Genomic DNA, 16,728 nt, shown 5'->3' with positions numbered 1-16,728 from the left:
AACGGCATATCAGATGTTACTGTTACATAATACAATTTGAACAAATTAAATTAAATAGAAAAATGGGTGTGAGGTTGCTGAGGCGATGAGCGCGAGCGAGATCAATAAACTCTCTGTTAAAAGTGATGAGATAATCAAATTCAGTCATAACGCACATACACCCTTATCCAGAACACAAATGAAATAGTTTATGTCTTATAATAACAGCACCTAACAATGTATGGTCTGGCGTATCATTTATCCAGGTTATAAATGAACATCGTTTAATCGTATAATGCATCGTAACTTGCCATGAGCGTCTCAGGTGTCCACGTTCGGCCCACCCAGGCCGAAAATGTCCTTTAATTCCGCTATATTCGCAGAAACAGCCCGGGCGGCGGCATCTCACAGCAGGAAGTGGAGATGAGGGTGGTGTAAGTGTGTAGATGCTGTTTTACAGTGCTGGTGGTAGTATTACCGGATAGCATTACATGAGTCTGAACACACATGCGAGATAAATCCAACCAACGGAGAATTTACGAATCCTACTACCGTGGAGGTTTGTTTATTAATATTCATGAGCCAGGTATTTGCTTGTGGAATGTGATGAGCCAACGTCAGTAGTGCGTAGTCACATTCATGAGCCAATCATTCGCTATTGGAAGGTAGTAACGTAACGTCAGCATGATCTAATTAGTATTCATACACTAAGCATTTCGTCATAGTAGAATTCGTAATTTTTCTGGTTGGACTCGAACGCCGCCACGCCCACCGCGAATGAAAATATCCTGAATGAATAAATCCATATACTATTTATTTATTTTAATATAAGTCTCTTACAGAAGTTATAAGAAATATGCTACAGATTTCAATATAGTTGAAGATTGGAAATGTAATGTCCTGTTTAAGTCCCTTTCATTTATTTATTTGTTTGTTTGGTCTATAACCTTAAACTCTAACCCCAAAATTGTTGTTTAATTATCTTGTTCTTCAATAAATAAATAATTAAAAATGCTACTCAGAGACATGTTACAAGAACACACAATGTACTGCTTCCCTCTGGTGGGTTTAAATAAGCCAACAGGATTCTTCATCCTATCTTTTTATCTAAAAGATAGGATGTTTTCTGTAAATGCAGGGAATTTCTCGTTTTATCATGTGGCATCCCTCAAGGGTCAATTTTAGGACCCTTATTATTTTCCTTGTATATGCATCCTCTGAGCTCTATTTTCAGCATCCTATCACTGTTATGCTGTCGATTCCCAATTTTACTTACCAGTGAGCCTGGACAAGAAGTGTTCATTTGATAACTTCCTAAATTGCTTCGAAGATTTAAACATTGGCTGGCAATTTCATTTATTTTTAATTGTTTTACAAATAAACGAAAACAAAACTGAAGTTCTGATTTTAGGTCCCTCCGTGTCCTCCTTACTTGGCCTGCCTGCCCAGTTAGGTCCTCTGTCATCGAATGCACAAGATGTAAGAAGTCTTGTGAGTGATTTTAGATTCATCATTTCTTTTACATTTACATTTATGCATTTGGCAGATGCTTTTATCCAAAGCGACTTACAGTGCACATATTACAGGGACAGTCCCCCCGGAGCAACTTGGATTAAGTGTCTTGCTCAAGGACACAATGGTGGTGGCTGTGGGGATCTAACCAGTGACTTTCTGATTACCAGTTATGTGCTTTAGTCCACTACGCCACCACCACTCCACTTTTCAATAAGCAGATCAGTGCCGTTGTCAAGGGTAGCTTTTTCCACCTGAGATCTATTGCTAAAGTGGAACATTTTCTTTCAAGCAAAGACCTGGATATTGTGATCCACTCACTAATTTCATCAAGGTTAGACTATTATAACTCATCGTACACTAGCCTCCATTTAAATCCTCTTTGAAAATGTATTTTTATTCTTTAATAGGACTTTTTAATAGGTTAAATTAGGTAAATACTTGATGCAATTTTTAATTGTATATATGTATTTATTTATTATTATTATTATTGTTGTTGTATGTATATAATTCTGTCATTGTATATTTATTTGATTGATTTGGAAGCACTTTGGGTCAACTTCTGTTGTTTTTAAATGTGCTCTATAAACTGCACTAAAGTGGAAAATCAGCCTCAGAAGCATCATTGAAGTGGCATAATCCTGACCTAGATTTCCTCATCTGCTTGCCTCTCTTTCTCTCCTTAAAAACGTATGTTTGAGTGCAGTTAAACAAACATTACAGCATGCATTATTAGCACCATATGCAGGTTACTACCACAGGCCACCCACACACACACACACACACACACACACACACACAAACAGCTCTTGAACTGACATTTTTTCTTTGTTCAGAAGGATCAAATGATTTAAGATATTGAATAAATATTGCAAAATATACAAGTGATATGTTCCTTTTTTCCCAAAATATATTTTCTATTATCTTGCAAACGGTTAAATACTGATGTGATATACACCTACTTTATTTTTGAGAGTTGTGCATGTGGGTGGTTTGTTTTGCATTTGTGTGCTCTATGCTTCGTAAGTGCAATTTCTCAAACATACTCTCAAAAGTTGCTACTGCGAATAGCAATATGTTATAAATGATGTGCATTTTGAAATGCACTATAGCAATGAGAGATGTTTTACTGCATAAACAGCATATTGCATTATCATCTTGGTTTAAGTGTGTGGAACACTGGTACAATTTTAGAAACCCGTCTAACAATGAAATGTTAGAAAATGTTAGAAAATCCACAACATTTTACATAGAAACAAATGTTATTCAATACTGTTCACAGAGCTGGGGAGTAATGGAATATATGTAATGGGATTATGTATTTACTGTAAAATACATAATAGCAGTAACCGTATTCTACTGTATTCCAGATTTAAATGGTTTGTAATCAGAATACAGTTACATTCAATAAGTATTTTGATTACTGAAGAGATTACTTTTTATTTTTATATAATTTGTTTCATTTAATGTTTAGACTATTCAATTGGAATACATTTATCCATATAAATGATGCAATCCGAGGAGCATTTAAAAAGAGGTGAAACATTTTCTTATGATGTGCTATATTCACACAAGTTCATACTTTTGTGAGTGAAAAGGTGGATATGACATCACTGAGGATGTTTCCATTGGAAGCTTAAAAGAAGAGCTATACATCATGTTTCTACAGCTTAACAAAAACAGTTTGAATCACTTTGACAGATGTAGCAAAAATCCAATAAATACCTGATTACATGCCTTGTCTCTGTTTTTTATGTGGATGGGGTATTTTTTTTTACAAGAAATGCTAACCAACGTAGCCTTTAATTTCATCTAAAAAGCTATAAATAACATATTTTCTGCCTCTTTCTTGAACAGAATCCACATACGATCAGAAAAAGATGTTGTTGTATACATTTTGTGGGGTTTTGAAATTTGGAGCAGCAAAAATAGTTAACCCTGTGTAAATTGTCATGTGAAAGTTTAGTTTTATGCTAAGCTAAAATGCAATTTCTTGCCTTTACATGCATCTGTTACCAGACACAATTATATTTTATTATGAATTCTATAACGAAAATTCACGTTGGAGCATAGCTTTTGTTCTCTAGTAGGACCTTTGATATTAGAGCAAATCTATTTATCTATCTATCTATCTATCTATCTATCTATCTATCTATCTATCTATCTATCTATCTATCTATCTATCTATCTATCTATCTATCTATCTATCTATCTATCTATCTATCTATCTATCTATCTATCTATCTATCTATCTATCTATCTATCTATCTAATATATATATATATGTATATTAAGTGTATAAGTGTATTTTCTTAGTTTATTTACTTGCTTATAGTCAAAACAAGTGAATAAATTAGCCAGTGCTGAATAAGTAATCTGAAGCATTTAGATTACGTTTTTAACCTTGAGTAATCTAATGGAATATGTTACAAATTACATTTGACAGCATGTAGTTTGTAATCTGTAGTGGAATACTTTTTAAAAGTACACTCTTAGAAAATAAGTTATTTTGGGTTCTACAGGGTTCTTTACTGAGCAACAAATAACCCTTTATGCCAAAAAGGTTCTATTAGGAGAAGGTTCAAAGATTTACAGAATTTTTTTTTTTTTGCACAAATGGGTTCTTTGGGTTGACAATTGCTTAATGTGAGTATGCATGTATGTGTATGCAGGAGCGGTGGTGGTGTAGTGGGCTAAAGTACATAACTTGCAATCAGAAGGTTGCTGGTTCAGAAAATGAGCATATTAGTGCATGTTCGAAAAGCAATTGAAAACAGCACAAATGGTGTTGAAGGCAACATTTTGTATGAACGACCCCTTAGAGAGAGAGAGAGAGAGAGAGAGAGAGAGAGAGAGAAATGTGTGTGACAGAAAAGAGAAATCTGATCATTTGAACCATTTCAGATACCATTATCTTCCTCTTTTGATCGGTTAGTCTGTGGCAGACTCATGCACCATACGTTTGCTGACATTTTACTGGCAGATATGATACTCCTCATAAAACACTTAGAATGAAACAAGAAAATACAGGAAAATGTTAACTAAACTAGTCTTGGCTCACATTAGCAAGTTAAAGCTATCATGATCTACCTTTCATTCTGGAGAAGGGACTGTTCTGGATTATCTATTCAGTAATGCAGCAAGCTCTGTCACCATGGTTACAGCACACATCCTCATCAGCAGAAGAGCATGAACTGCACACTGACACACAATAAAACATTGAAATGACCATCAAATACATTTTTCTTTTGCCCTTTTCTGCCTGCTGTTTTTTCAATATTTCATTATAGCAGCAATGAGCCATTACATTTCAGTATAGACTTGGTTTAGTTTGATTTGACTTTGTCAACTAAGATTGGCATATACAGTAAAAGATCACACAGCTTTTACTCACAAAGAGGTGTTCAGCATGAAATGGTTTATCCTTTGACTTTTGGAAACACTTTATAATAAGGTTCCATTTGTGAACATAAGTTAAAACATTAGTTAACAAGAACTAACAATGAACAATACTTTTACTGCATTTATTAATCTTGATTAATGTTAATTTCAACATATAGTAATACATGTTCAAAATCAAAATTTGTATATGATAACTTAGTTATCTATGAACCAATATAAATTAACAATGAACAATTGTAGTTTTATTAAGTAACATTAACAAAGATGAATACACACTGTAAAAAATACAGTGTATTGTTCCTTTTTAGTTAATGATACCATTAAGTACCGTTTACAAATAGAAGCTTATTGTACAATGTTACCAACCTTCTAATTAAATCCATATGACAATGGTCACACATACAATACAGTGTTTTTAGATAAACATAAAAATGCTTATTAACAGACAACTTATGTAACATACAATACCATCTTCTTATGGCTATCCAGGTTTGTACAGCTGTGTATGAGTACACTGTACAGTAAATGTGCAGTATGTAATTCTATAGCTTATATAATTTATATTCATTTTATTATAGCTGTCAAATTTCAAAATGTCCTTCATTCTGCTTAACAGTATAGTAATATCATTTTCTTGTATCATAAATAACCTATATTTCAACCAGTGAGACTCAATTTCAAGTCTGTTAGGTTTCAGCTCTGTTCTTTAGAAAGATATATTTAAAAAAATACGTCAGATAAATTTAATTCACATTACTAAAGCTGTATTGTTAACCATACATGAAGAAATATTTCTTCAAAACATGAAGAAATCAATTCATAACACACAGTAAAAATAAAAGTCAATATTTACCTAGCAGTATTGCATTACAGTAATTACTAGAAGATTTTTCACATAGGCAGAATTTGTCAAAATATATGAAAGTCAACAGCTCACTGCAAATAAAAAGTGTGATATTCAATCAAATGGTATTAATCTTGATTGCACTTTAATGTTGCATTGTCTTCTGGGAAATGTTCATATTCATAAAGCTAGAGTAATATATTCCAAACCCAATTTTAGATAGTTTTCTGTTGATGTATAGTCCCTTGTTGCCTCATTTGAGAAAAACTGTAGACCCCAGAATAACAAGGTATTAAAAACATATATTTTCAAGACTGTCATAAAGAAAATGTAATTCTGATTCCTAAATATTAGAGTTGTTGTTATAGTAATGTTATATAATGTACTGTATTTGACTGTATTTTGTATGTCCCCAACGGTATTGATGTGTTCTATTTTGTAACAATAAATAACAATAATAATAAAAAATGCTTGAAACAGTATACAAAGTTTATTCAGCTCCTCAGTAAAACAAATTAAATACTATTATTATTATTATTATTATTATTATTATTATTATTTAACATGCAATAAAAATATGGAGAAATTAATTCACACAACCTTTTATGTATTTATTTATGTTTAATTGTATTTAATTTTATTTTATTTACTTAACTTTTCTTTTCTTTTTTTTAAGTGGCTTTTAATTTGAAATTCAAAAGAGGCTACAACAGGAAGTTTTGTGACAATGTCAACATTGTTGTCCAGACAGACAGCAGCAGCAGCAGCATCTGGACAAGCCTCGGTCAGCTGTCTGCACATCACTGGACCGTCACATACTTCAGTTACAGTGTATCGGGTGTCAAAACAGGCTGAAGTTACAGTGCCTGCTTTGATATACTCACTCATTATGGAGTAATGAATGAACTCAGGTAAGAAAAAATTATTTAATTTACTGTGTAAGTCGGTGAGTGTGGACAAGTCGTAGCTTCTTTGTTGCTTTGAGCGTGCGGACATCATTGTGATTTTGTTATTGGTTTTGTATTTATTCGCCAATACTTGCTAATCAGTGTTTGACGTTATTTAAATAATTTAATGTGCGTTTGTTTGTGTTTAACTTTACTTTCTCTTTTGCCAGTGGGTCAGTAGTGAAGGTGACTCTGACTGGTGCAAAAATACACCCCTAACAAACATTTACCAATGTAGCAATAGTTCCCATAATACAGTTTCCATGAAACATACTGTCATTGTTACTTGTGTACAATCTATAGTAAATTAATATTGGATCTTCTCCAAACAATGTAAGACCTGTTTATGTAGAGTCTTGAAGAGATATTTAAGGCATTCTCATTGTATGGAAAAAAATATAAAAGGAAATTATATTTTATATCTTATATAAGTTATATAGATGACAATGCTATATTTACTAACTACATTTTAAATACCATTTTGCTAATTAATTATAAAAAATTATGCATGCAGCTTTAATATTAATTGAGAAACTACATGGAAAATAAATTTCATATGTAACACAACAGGGCTGCTTAGAGTAAACTAGTGAAGGCAAAAAGACAATAAACTTTACTTAGATTATAAACTATTATGCATATTTATACTATAAAATATAAACCTCAAATATTCAGTTTCCCTTGTACATTATTATTATTATTATTATTTTTACCATAAATGTGGAAGTTTTAGTAGAAAAGGAGAAGTCGGACATTTCAAAATAAAATAAATAAAATATGATCCCATCTATTTGTTTACTCTATTTCAGCAATGTAGGGTAACTTCCTTTTTTAATTTGTTCCTTGTTTAGAAATGGATGCTTCTCATCTTGAATCTCCATTATTGTCCCAAGCTTCTCCTATCCCTACAGCTCTCTCTGCATCAGGACACACCATTTGTCCAATGTCCTCGTCATTATCAAGACCTAGCCCCTCCCTTTCAACAATGACTCCGCCCACACCCCTTGCCTTTCAGACAGGTCGCTCACAGCTGAATTCAGCCAGTAATTCCCATACTGACTTTCCAGGACAATCATCATCGTCTCCACAGGGTACAGACTATATCAACATTAACCAACACAGTTGCACATGCCAGTGTTGATCCAAAAGCTAAACATAGACACATAGTCTAGTTACTATGTGAAGTGTCAGTGATTATTTTACCCGGTCAAGGAAAGTCATATGTCACACATACACCCACACTGGTATTCCCCAAGTTCCTAAATGATAAGTCATTGTGGATATTTAGTTTAGATCTCTTATCACACACACATAAAAATACAGTACATCTGAGATCTTAGAAGACCATTGATATGCTTTAAATTGTCTTAAAGTGAGTTAATGCAAAAATTACTAACTTGACTTAAAATTACGATAGACTGCCCTCACCACATTATTTGCAAGTGACCAAATAGAAAGGCCACATTTGATTTAAAGGGATAGTTCACTCAAAATGAAAATTATGTCATCATTTACTCACCCCCGTGTTGTTCCAAACCTGTATTACTTTCTTTCTACCATGGATCTCAAAAGGAGACGTTAGCCAGACTGTTAGTCTCAGTCAACTGATTCTGCCTTTCATCTCCTTTTGTGTTAAATGGAAGAAAGAAAGTAATACTGGTTTGGAACAACATGAGGGTGAGTAAATTATGACAGAATTTTCCATTTGAGTGAACTATCCCTTTAAATCAAATGTGGCCTTTCTATTTGGTCACTTGCAAATAATGTGGTGAGGGCAGTCTATCGTAATTTTAAGTCAAGTTAGTAATTTTTGGATTAACTCACTTTTAAGCATATCAATGGTCTTCTAAGATCTCAGATGTACTGTATTTTTATGTGTGTGCGATAAGAAATCTAAACTAAATATCCACAATGACTTATCATTTAGGAACTTGGGGAATACCAGTGTGGGTGTATGTGTGACATATGACTTTCCTTGACCGGGTAAAACTCATTTGAAAAACAAATCTGAGCAAAATTTGCAGTGTGAACACAACCTTAGTACAAACCTGGTTTGCTTTACCAAACATATTTGTTGTGATAATGTCATAATATGAGTAAATAGTCTTGTGAGTATGAGATTGATCGGTTTGACTCCTTTAATTTCCCAGGTGAAATCCCAGAGAAGCTGAGCATTGACGAGCTTAAAAAGAGGGCTAAGAATGGAGATGCCAAAGCACAGACAGAGGTTTGGATTCGACAAACAAACAAATCTGAATTATTCACATTTTAAAATAATTAAAAAACGTATTTTCTGTTGCTGGACAGATTGGTAGGTATTACCTGAGACTAGCTGAACAAGAAGATGAGGAGGTGAATTGCGTTACCGCGGTTACATGTCTGCTCCAGGCGGCAAAGAATGGCCGAAAAGATGCAGTGAAACTTCTTCAACACTGCCTGCATGAGAGGAGAGGTAAAACAGATGTTTAGAACTCTTATTCTATATATCATAACATCCCTTTCTCTATACTTACACTGAGACTAATTTTTATAAAAGATTAGTGTGTGTATTTGTGTGCTTGTGGCAGGTATCACAGCTGAAAATAGAGAGGAAGTGCGTTCACTAGCATGCGAATCTCGTTTCGAACGCAGTGTCAGGAAAGCAGCTCTGCTCATGTACTGGAAACTTAATCCAGAGAGGAAGAAAAAGATCACTGCCTCTGAACTACTGGAAAACATGAGCCATCTCAACACTGAGACAGGTAAAACAACAAGAGTGCATTTACTCATGCTCATGTTGTTCCATACCTGTATGACTTTCTTTTGAACACTCGACAGTGCCTTAAATATCTCTTGAACGTTTTATATTCCTGTATCTTTCTCCTTTAGATGGCGCTCCCATCAGCCCTCTCTCCAGCCCAGCACAAAAACAAAGGAAAGTTTTGGAGAGTCTGGTATCAAGAGATGGTGAGAGCAAAAGGGATTGTGTTTTAGACTCTAATATGTATTGTATATGTACAGTTATGAATATAATAACCAGAATCCTGTTTTGATGCTTCTGCAGGGACTGATTACGTAGATCTAGAGGAGTTTATTGAGAATGCGAAGCAATATGCTCAGGGTATCTCACCAACACCTGCCATGGAAGGAGTATCAGTTGATGATGATGATGATGATGACGAAGAGCCAGTGAAGAACCCAGACGAACTGCCTTTGCATCAAAAGGTATTCATTACAAAGGATCAATTAATTTTCAGGGGTGTTCTTTATTCACTGAAAACTATTTTTATCAATAAGTGGTACATTTAGTTTTAACTTTTAATACATTTTTACATTGGGAAAGTCAAAATATATTTTTGTGAAATAATTATTATGCCACAAATGCTGTCAATTGAGCTTAACTTGTATTGAAACTGGAATATTGTAAGAATTCTGTTTATATGGCCATTTGAGTGGCTGTCTACATAAATGGCATCCTAACCAAAATGGTATCTATTTAGGGACTGATTTGCGATGCTCTATCTAGGAAGCAACTGCTAAAAGCCACTTTAATTGTGCCGTATTAAAGGAAAATTCCAGGTTCGATACAAGTTAAACTCATTCGATGGAATTTGTGGCATAATGTTGATTACCACAAACATAAAAAGAAAAAATGTAGGTTAAAGTGAGTGAGGCACTTACAATGCAAGTTTGAATGGGACCGATTTTGAGGGTGAATTTTATAATATTTTAAAAGCACTTACATAAATTCTTCTTTTTACTTGTGTATTATTTGAGCTGTAAATTTGTATATATCCTTGTTTTTACTGTTGTTTGAGGGTTTTAGGGTTTACGGTGTCATGTCATCATGGCAACCAAGTTGTAAAATTGGATATTACTTTATATTGAAGATGTTATTAAGCAATATTATCACACTAAAATCATGTTAATACACATATTGTTTACATGTTGCAGTTATACTTTTGCATTTACGGATTGGCCCCATTCATTTCCATTGTAAATTAGCCAGATTTGTGCTTTTGTTTTTTTAAAGAAAATGAGGGATGAGTTGAAATAATCGTTTGTGGTAATCAACATTATGCCATAAATGCTGTTGAATGAGCTTGTATTGAACCTGGAATATTCCTTTAATAGCTCTCCTCACATGAGGTCTATTACACACAAAAACGTCTATTAACGCTAACGATTATTTGGACATTACAATGTAGCTAATATGTTGATATTTTAATGAGACCATGAAATACAAAGCACAAGTATTTGATGAAGATAACATCTTTAATTTGATGGAACTATTTCAACACGATATATCCCTTGGGTTGGTCCGCCATTTTGGATGAAAATTTTTCGCTAACAATATATATATTTTTTATTTTCTCCCCTTTTTTTCTCCCCAATTTGGAATGCCCAATTCCCAATGCGCTCTAGGTCCTCATGGTGGCGTTGTGACTCACCTCAATCCAGGTGGCAGAGGACGAATCTCAGTTGCCTCCCCGTCTGAGACAGTGAATCCGCACATCTTAACACATGGCTTGTTGAGCGCGTTACCGCGGAGACATAGCATGTGTGGAGGCTTCACGCTATTCTCTGAGGCATCCATGCACAACTTGCCACGCACCCCAACGAGAGCATACAAATTATAGCGACCACGATGAGGTTGCCCCATGTGACTCTACCCTCCCTAGCAACCGGGCCAATTTGGTTGCTTAGGAGACCTGGCTGGAGTCACTCGGCACACCCTGGATTCTAATTCGCGACTCCAGTGGTGGTGGTCAGCATCTTTACTCGCTGAGCCACCCAGGCCTCCGCTAACAATGAACTTTAGGAATGCCTTATTCACTAAGTATATATGTGATTCTGCCCAAATTTAGGGTATTATATGGTAGATTTTTCACCAGCGTCCTATAATTTGAGACTGCTTTCTTGTTGACAGCATATCTATAAATGTATAATTACTAAATAGTTTTTTTTTGGATAACTAAATTATTTCTCCATATCCATAGGTGTTGAAGTTTCCCCTTCATGCTGTGTTGGAAGTGAAAGAGGTGCTGATTGACTGGGCGTCTCGTGCAGGAATGCAGTGGATTAGCGCCCTTATTCCCACACATCACGTCAATACTCTTATCTTCTTCTTCATCATCTCCAATCTTACTCTGGAGTTCTTTGTCCTTGTCATTCCCCTCATCATATTCTACCTCTGCTTTGTGTCAATGGTCATCTGTACGCTCCGAGTATTCCAGAACAGCAAGGCTTGGGAGAACTTTCGTGCACTAACATCCATGCTTGCTCATTTCGAACCGAGCATTGACCTCGAGCAGGCCGAGTCTAACTTCACTTGGAACCATCTGGAGCCATACCTCTATTTCCTCCTCTCCATGCTATTTCTAATACTTTCATTTCCTCTTGCTGACGAATCCTGGCTGCCATGTTCGGAACTGGCTACCGTTGCATTTTTTTTCACCGTAAGCAGCTACTTAAGTTTGCGACCAGCAGCACAGCAACATGCCAATCTCGCTCTGCTCGTGCAAGTTGCCTCCGCTATTTGTATGCTCATTAATCATTTGCTGGGTGGCTGGATAGGTTGTATAGTGGGTGGTTCTTGGTTTAGCATACACCTTAGTGACCTGTTGGTACTGAACATGGGTGTGCCTTGTATTTTGTACCTCTACCTCCTATACCTTTGTACTCGTATGGCCTCTACAGGGGGGACACGTGGCACTTACTGCGTGCTGCTCCCTTACTTAGTATGCTTCATCTGGTGTGAGCTAACCATCACACTAATTCAAGAGTCCACAGCATTGGGACTAATGCGCACCGCTGTGGGCTACCTCCTTTTTTTCTTTGCTTTACCCGTGCTGTCACTGGCTCTTGCCGCTGTAATGCTGGTGCAATTAGTGCAGTGGTTCCTTGCTCTGGAACTGGCCAAAATGGCTTTAACTGTGTGCGTTTGCATGCTGCCCGTCCTCCTGCGCTGGTGGACACGTTTTAGCGTGTCGCCACTAGCGGTGTTGCGCTCTTTGCATCGTAGCAGCGTGGTCAAGTTGATCCTCGTTTGGATTTCAGCCCTGGTGCTTTTCAGCTGGTTTTATGTGTACCGTTCAGAGGGAATGAAGATATACAACTCAACTCTGACTTGGCACCAGTACAGCGACCTCTGCGGCCCTCGTGCCTGGAAGGAGCGTAACATGGCACACACCCAGATACTCTGCAGCCACTTGGAGGGTCACCGCGTTACGTGGGAGGGCCGGTTTAAGTATGTTCGTGTCACTGAGATTGAGAATGGTGCACAAACTATTATTAATCTCCTACCGGTCTTTATAGCGGACTGGGCTCGCTGTCTATATGGAGAGGAGTATCCTGCCTGTAACACAAGCTTGCCAGGGCCCACAGAGACACTATGCCAGCTCAAGACACTCGCAAATCATAAGTGCCATGTAGAACGTTTCGACCACTACAAGTTTGAAGTGACTATGGGGATGCCGCAGGAGAAGAAGGGGCGAAACGGAGGGCAAGATATTGACGATGCAACCAAAGATATTGTGCTCCGGGCTAGCAATGAATTCCGTGGCGTTTTGCTGGAACTTAGCTCAGGCAGTGTGGTGGAGTTTAGTACGGTACTTGAAGGCAGACTGGGCAGCAAATGGCCAGTGTTTGAGCTCAAAGCGCTACACTGCAAGACATGCGCCTCACCACTTGTACCAATACGAAGACAGGTCAAGATCGAGCAGGACTGGAGAGTTAATGCTAGAAATGCCTTTGCGTTTGCCTTCAATTTCTTGTTTCACCCCCTACTTTCGGTTGAAGTGGATGTTGATGTAGCTACTACAGAAGTGTCTGTATGAAGCTAGTTATCCGATTAACCAAGTTCATCCTTGGCATACACTGCAGTATTAAACTAAATCCCAAGTGCTGGGAGACTGTCGAGATTTTGTCAAGTGCTTTTAATGAAAGCGCTTTCAAAAAAGGCATTTTCATCTTGTTTTGTGTGTTGCATGAAAGCCAATAAATAAGCAAGACTGTCCTTCAGTAGCTGCTATGAGATCACTACAATCCCTGAACAACACTGATTCAACAGTTTTCAATATGAATCACATCTATATCATGGGGAAATTCACAATCATATGCCTTAGTTATATGCCATTTGATATGGACTAACTGACTTGTATACAATGAAGAAGCTCCCTCTTTTGTTACATTTACATTTATGCATTTGGCAGACGCTTTTATCCAAAGTGACTTACAGTGCACTTATTACAGGGACAATCCCCCTGGAGCAATCTGGAGTTAAGTGCCTTGCTCAAGGACACAATGGTGGTGGCTGTGGGGATGCAACCAGAAACCTTCTGATTAACAGTTATGTGCTTTAGCCCACTACGCCACCACCTTTTATTCAGCTGATATTTATTATTACTGTATATCTAATTTAGTTAATAACAAAATGGCATTAGATTGTCTTGTTTTTCAGAGAAGTCTAACAAACTTGTGTGCACTTTCTACTTTAACACTATAAATCTGCCAGTGGGATATGAAAAATAAACATGTTATTTCTTTGTATTAAATAAATTTTTCTTACCCCAATGGCAAATAGTAAAACCAATTTTTTTGTTAGATTTCTGTGTAAACAAGCCTTGGGGATAGTTCACCCAAAAATGAAAATTATCTCATCATTTACTCACCCTCAAGACATCCCAGATCTGCTTGAATTTCTTTCTTCTGCTGAACACAAACAAAGATTTATAGAAGAATATCTCAAGTCCATACAATGCAAGTGAATGGTACCACAATTTTGAAGTTCCAAAATGAATATAAAGGCAGCATAAAATAAATCCAGAAGACTACAGTGGTTAAATCTATATCTTCAGAAGCAATTTGATAGCTGTGTAAGAAACAGTTCAATATTTAAGTTCTTTTTTTTACTATAAATTATCCTCACTGCCTAGTAGGTGGTGATATGCACAAATAATGCAAATCTGCAAAAACAAATGAAGAAGAAAGTGAAAGTGGAGATTAATAGTAAAAAAAGTACATTTAGATTTTTTCCTATCTACCATATAGCTTCTGAAGATATGGGTTATATCACTTGAGTCTTATAGATTGCCTTTATGTCCTTTTGGAGCTTCAAAATGTTGGTACCCATTCACTTGCATTGTCAGGACCTACAGGGCTGAAATATTCTTCTAAAAAATCTTTGTTTGTGTTCAGCAGAAGAAATAAAGTCATACATATGATGGCATGAGTGTGAGTAAATGATGAGAATATTTTTATTTTTAGGTGAACTATACCTTTAATATCTTGTTATTTTGCTTGTCAAGTAAATTTGACTTGTTTTAAGGACGTTTAGATATTTTTACTGGAAAACATGACAAAAATACTGATTTAGAATATGATTTTTTTGCAGAGTGTCTGTTTTTGACTTAGATTAGCAACAGTGTATTTTTGAAGATGTACTGTAACTGTGCATTATTTTCATAATTTAAGGCATATATAGAACAAAAATGAAAATTATTAGATTTTTCTGTGAAAATGCTGTATGATAGATTTCTTTGACAAGTCTACAGATCTCCTTTTATACATACAAATAAAAGGTTGGGATTAAGTTTGGATTTGAGCTGTGATTTCTTCACCTTTTTTACATTGCTGAAAAGACATTGGATGGCTTGTGACTATACTGAAGGTACAATCTGACCACTACGGTACATTGAACAATATTAAAACAGTAGTGATTGAATTTGTCCTCTTTTATAAATTACAATTGAGTTCTAGGTAGCAGCAATATGTAATAAGAATGTACCATTACTGCATTAGATATCAGTCAGAACTTAAGTGCCACTCATAATTTATTATTCCTATACAACTAAACAGATGCCACCCACACATCCCTACACATACACTGCCTGGCTAAAAAAAATGTAAATGTTGCATGCTCTAATATTTCATTAGATCACATTTAGCTTTGATTACATTTATTTCTGTGAAGATTTGCATTTATATTTTGGCCGAGATCTTGTATTGATGACGGGAGAGTCGAACCACTCCGTAAAATCTTCTCCAGCACATCCAAAAGACTTTCAATGGGTTATGGTCAGGAATTTGTGGTTGCCAATTCATGTGTAAAAATTATTCCTCAAGCACCCTGAACCACTCTTACACAATTTGAGCCCAATGAATATCAGCATTGTCCACCTGGAATATGCCTGTGCCACCAAGGAAGAAAAAATCCATTGATGGGATAACCTGGACATTCAGCACATTCAGGTAGTCAGCTGACTTCATTTTATTGTTGCATAATGTTGCTGAGCCTAGACCTGACCAATTGAAGCAACTCCAGGTCTTAACACTGCCTTCGGAGGCTTGGACTGTGGACTATGCATGATTGGTGCATCACTTCATGTGCTTCCCCTCGCCCATCGCTTTGGAATAGGGTCAATCTGGACTCATCAGACCACATTACCTTTTTCCAATGCTCCACTGTCCAATCATTATGCTCCCTAGCAAATTGAAGTTGTTTTTTATGATTAGCCTCACTAATAAGTGGCTGTCTTGTGGCCACACTGCTGTTTAGTCCCAATCCTATAAATTCTTGGCACATTGTGCAGGTGGAAATGCTCTTACTTTCACTGTTAAACATAGCCGTGATTTCTACTGTCTATTTTTACAATGTGATTTCACCAAGTGTTTTAGTTATCTCCAATCACGATCATTCAAGATTTATTTATGACCACATTTCTTCCGCGAAGCTGACACCATTATCCTTCCAGGTTTAAATAATGCATTGGACAGTTCTTAACCCAATTCCAGTGATTTGAGCAATCTCCTTAGTTGTTTAATTTGCTTGATTCTGTAAATTTGCTCCTTCTGAAACACAGTAATATCTTTTCCATGACCACGTGATACGTCTTCCAACGTGGTTGTTTAAGAAATAATAAGCTGCACACTGCATCAGTTAGAGCTAAAAGAATTGTTGACAGCTGAAACATATTAATCACTGAAATAATGATACAATCATAGGCTCTTAAGTATCTGCTTATTTAAATCCAAACTCTGATTTTTTTTTAAACATTTGTTTTA

The 16,728-nt window shown here is 36.0% G+C and overlaps 1 protein-coding gene across 2 annotated transcripts; it reads left to right on the top strand.

The window, feature by feature from the left end:
* Positions 1 to 6,489: 6,489 nt before the first annotated feature.
* Positions 6,490 to 15,248, top strand: LOC127659859 (wolframin-like). Of its 2 annotated transcripts, none has more exons than XM_052149817.1 (8): positions 6,490 to 6,648; positions 7,596 to 7,775; positions 8,835 to 8,911; positions 8,992 to 9,136; positions 9,252 to 9,425; positions 9,553 to 9,630; positions 9,728 to 9,888; positions 11,664 to 15,248. In XM_052149817.1, exons 1-8 carry the CDS (start codon positions 6,639 to 6,641, stop codon positions 13,500 to 13,502), a joined length of 2,664 nt encoding a protein of 887 aa, XP_052005777.1. In that variant the 5' UTR covers positions 6,490 to 6,638; the 3' UTR covers positions 13,503 to 15,248. The 2 variants fall into 2 exon arrangements, with proteins under 2 accessions (XP_052005777.1, XP_052005776.1); XM_052149816.1 differs by having other exon boundaries at positions 7,536 to 7,775.
* The last annotated feature ends 1,480 nt before the right edge of the window (positions 15,249 to 16,728 follow it).

Source organism: Xyrauchen texanus, chromosome 19, assembly GCF_025860055.1.
Source record: "Xyrauchen texanus isolate HMW12.3.18 chromosome 19, RBS_HiC_50CHRs, whole genome shotgun sequence".
NCBI classification, from domain to species: Eukaryota; Metazoa; Chordata; class Actinopteri; order Cypriniformes; family Catostomidae; genus Xyrauchen; species Xyrauchen texanus.
This window is presented reverse-complemented; position numbering and strand designations above follow the sequence as displayed.

Excerpts from the sequence above, each read along its gene's own strand:
- LOC127659859 (XM_052149816.1), top strand. Across the intron at positions 9,137-9,251 it reads CTGCCTGCATGAGAGGAGAG|GTATCACAGCTGAAAATAGA; the intron begins GTAAAACAGATG and ends TGCTTGTGGCAG. Across the intron at positions 9,631-9,727 it reads GAGTCTGGTATCAAGAGATG|GGACTGATTACGTAGATCTA; the intron begins GTGAGAGCAAAA and ends ATGCTTCTGCAG.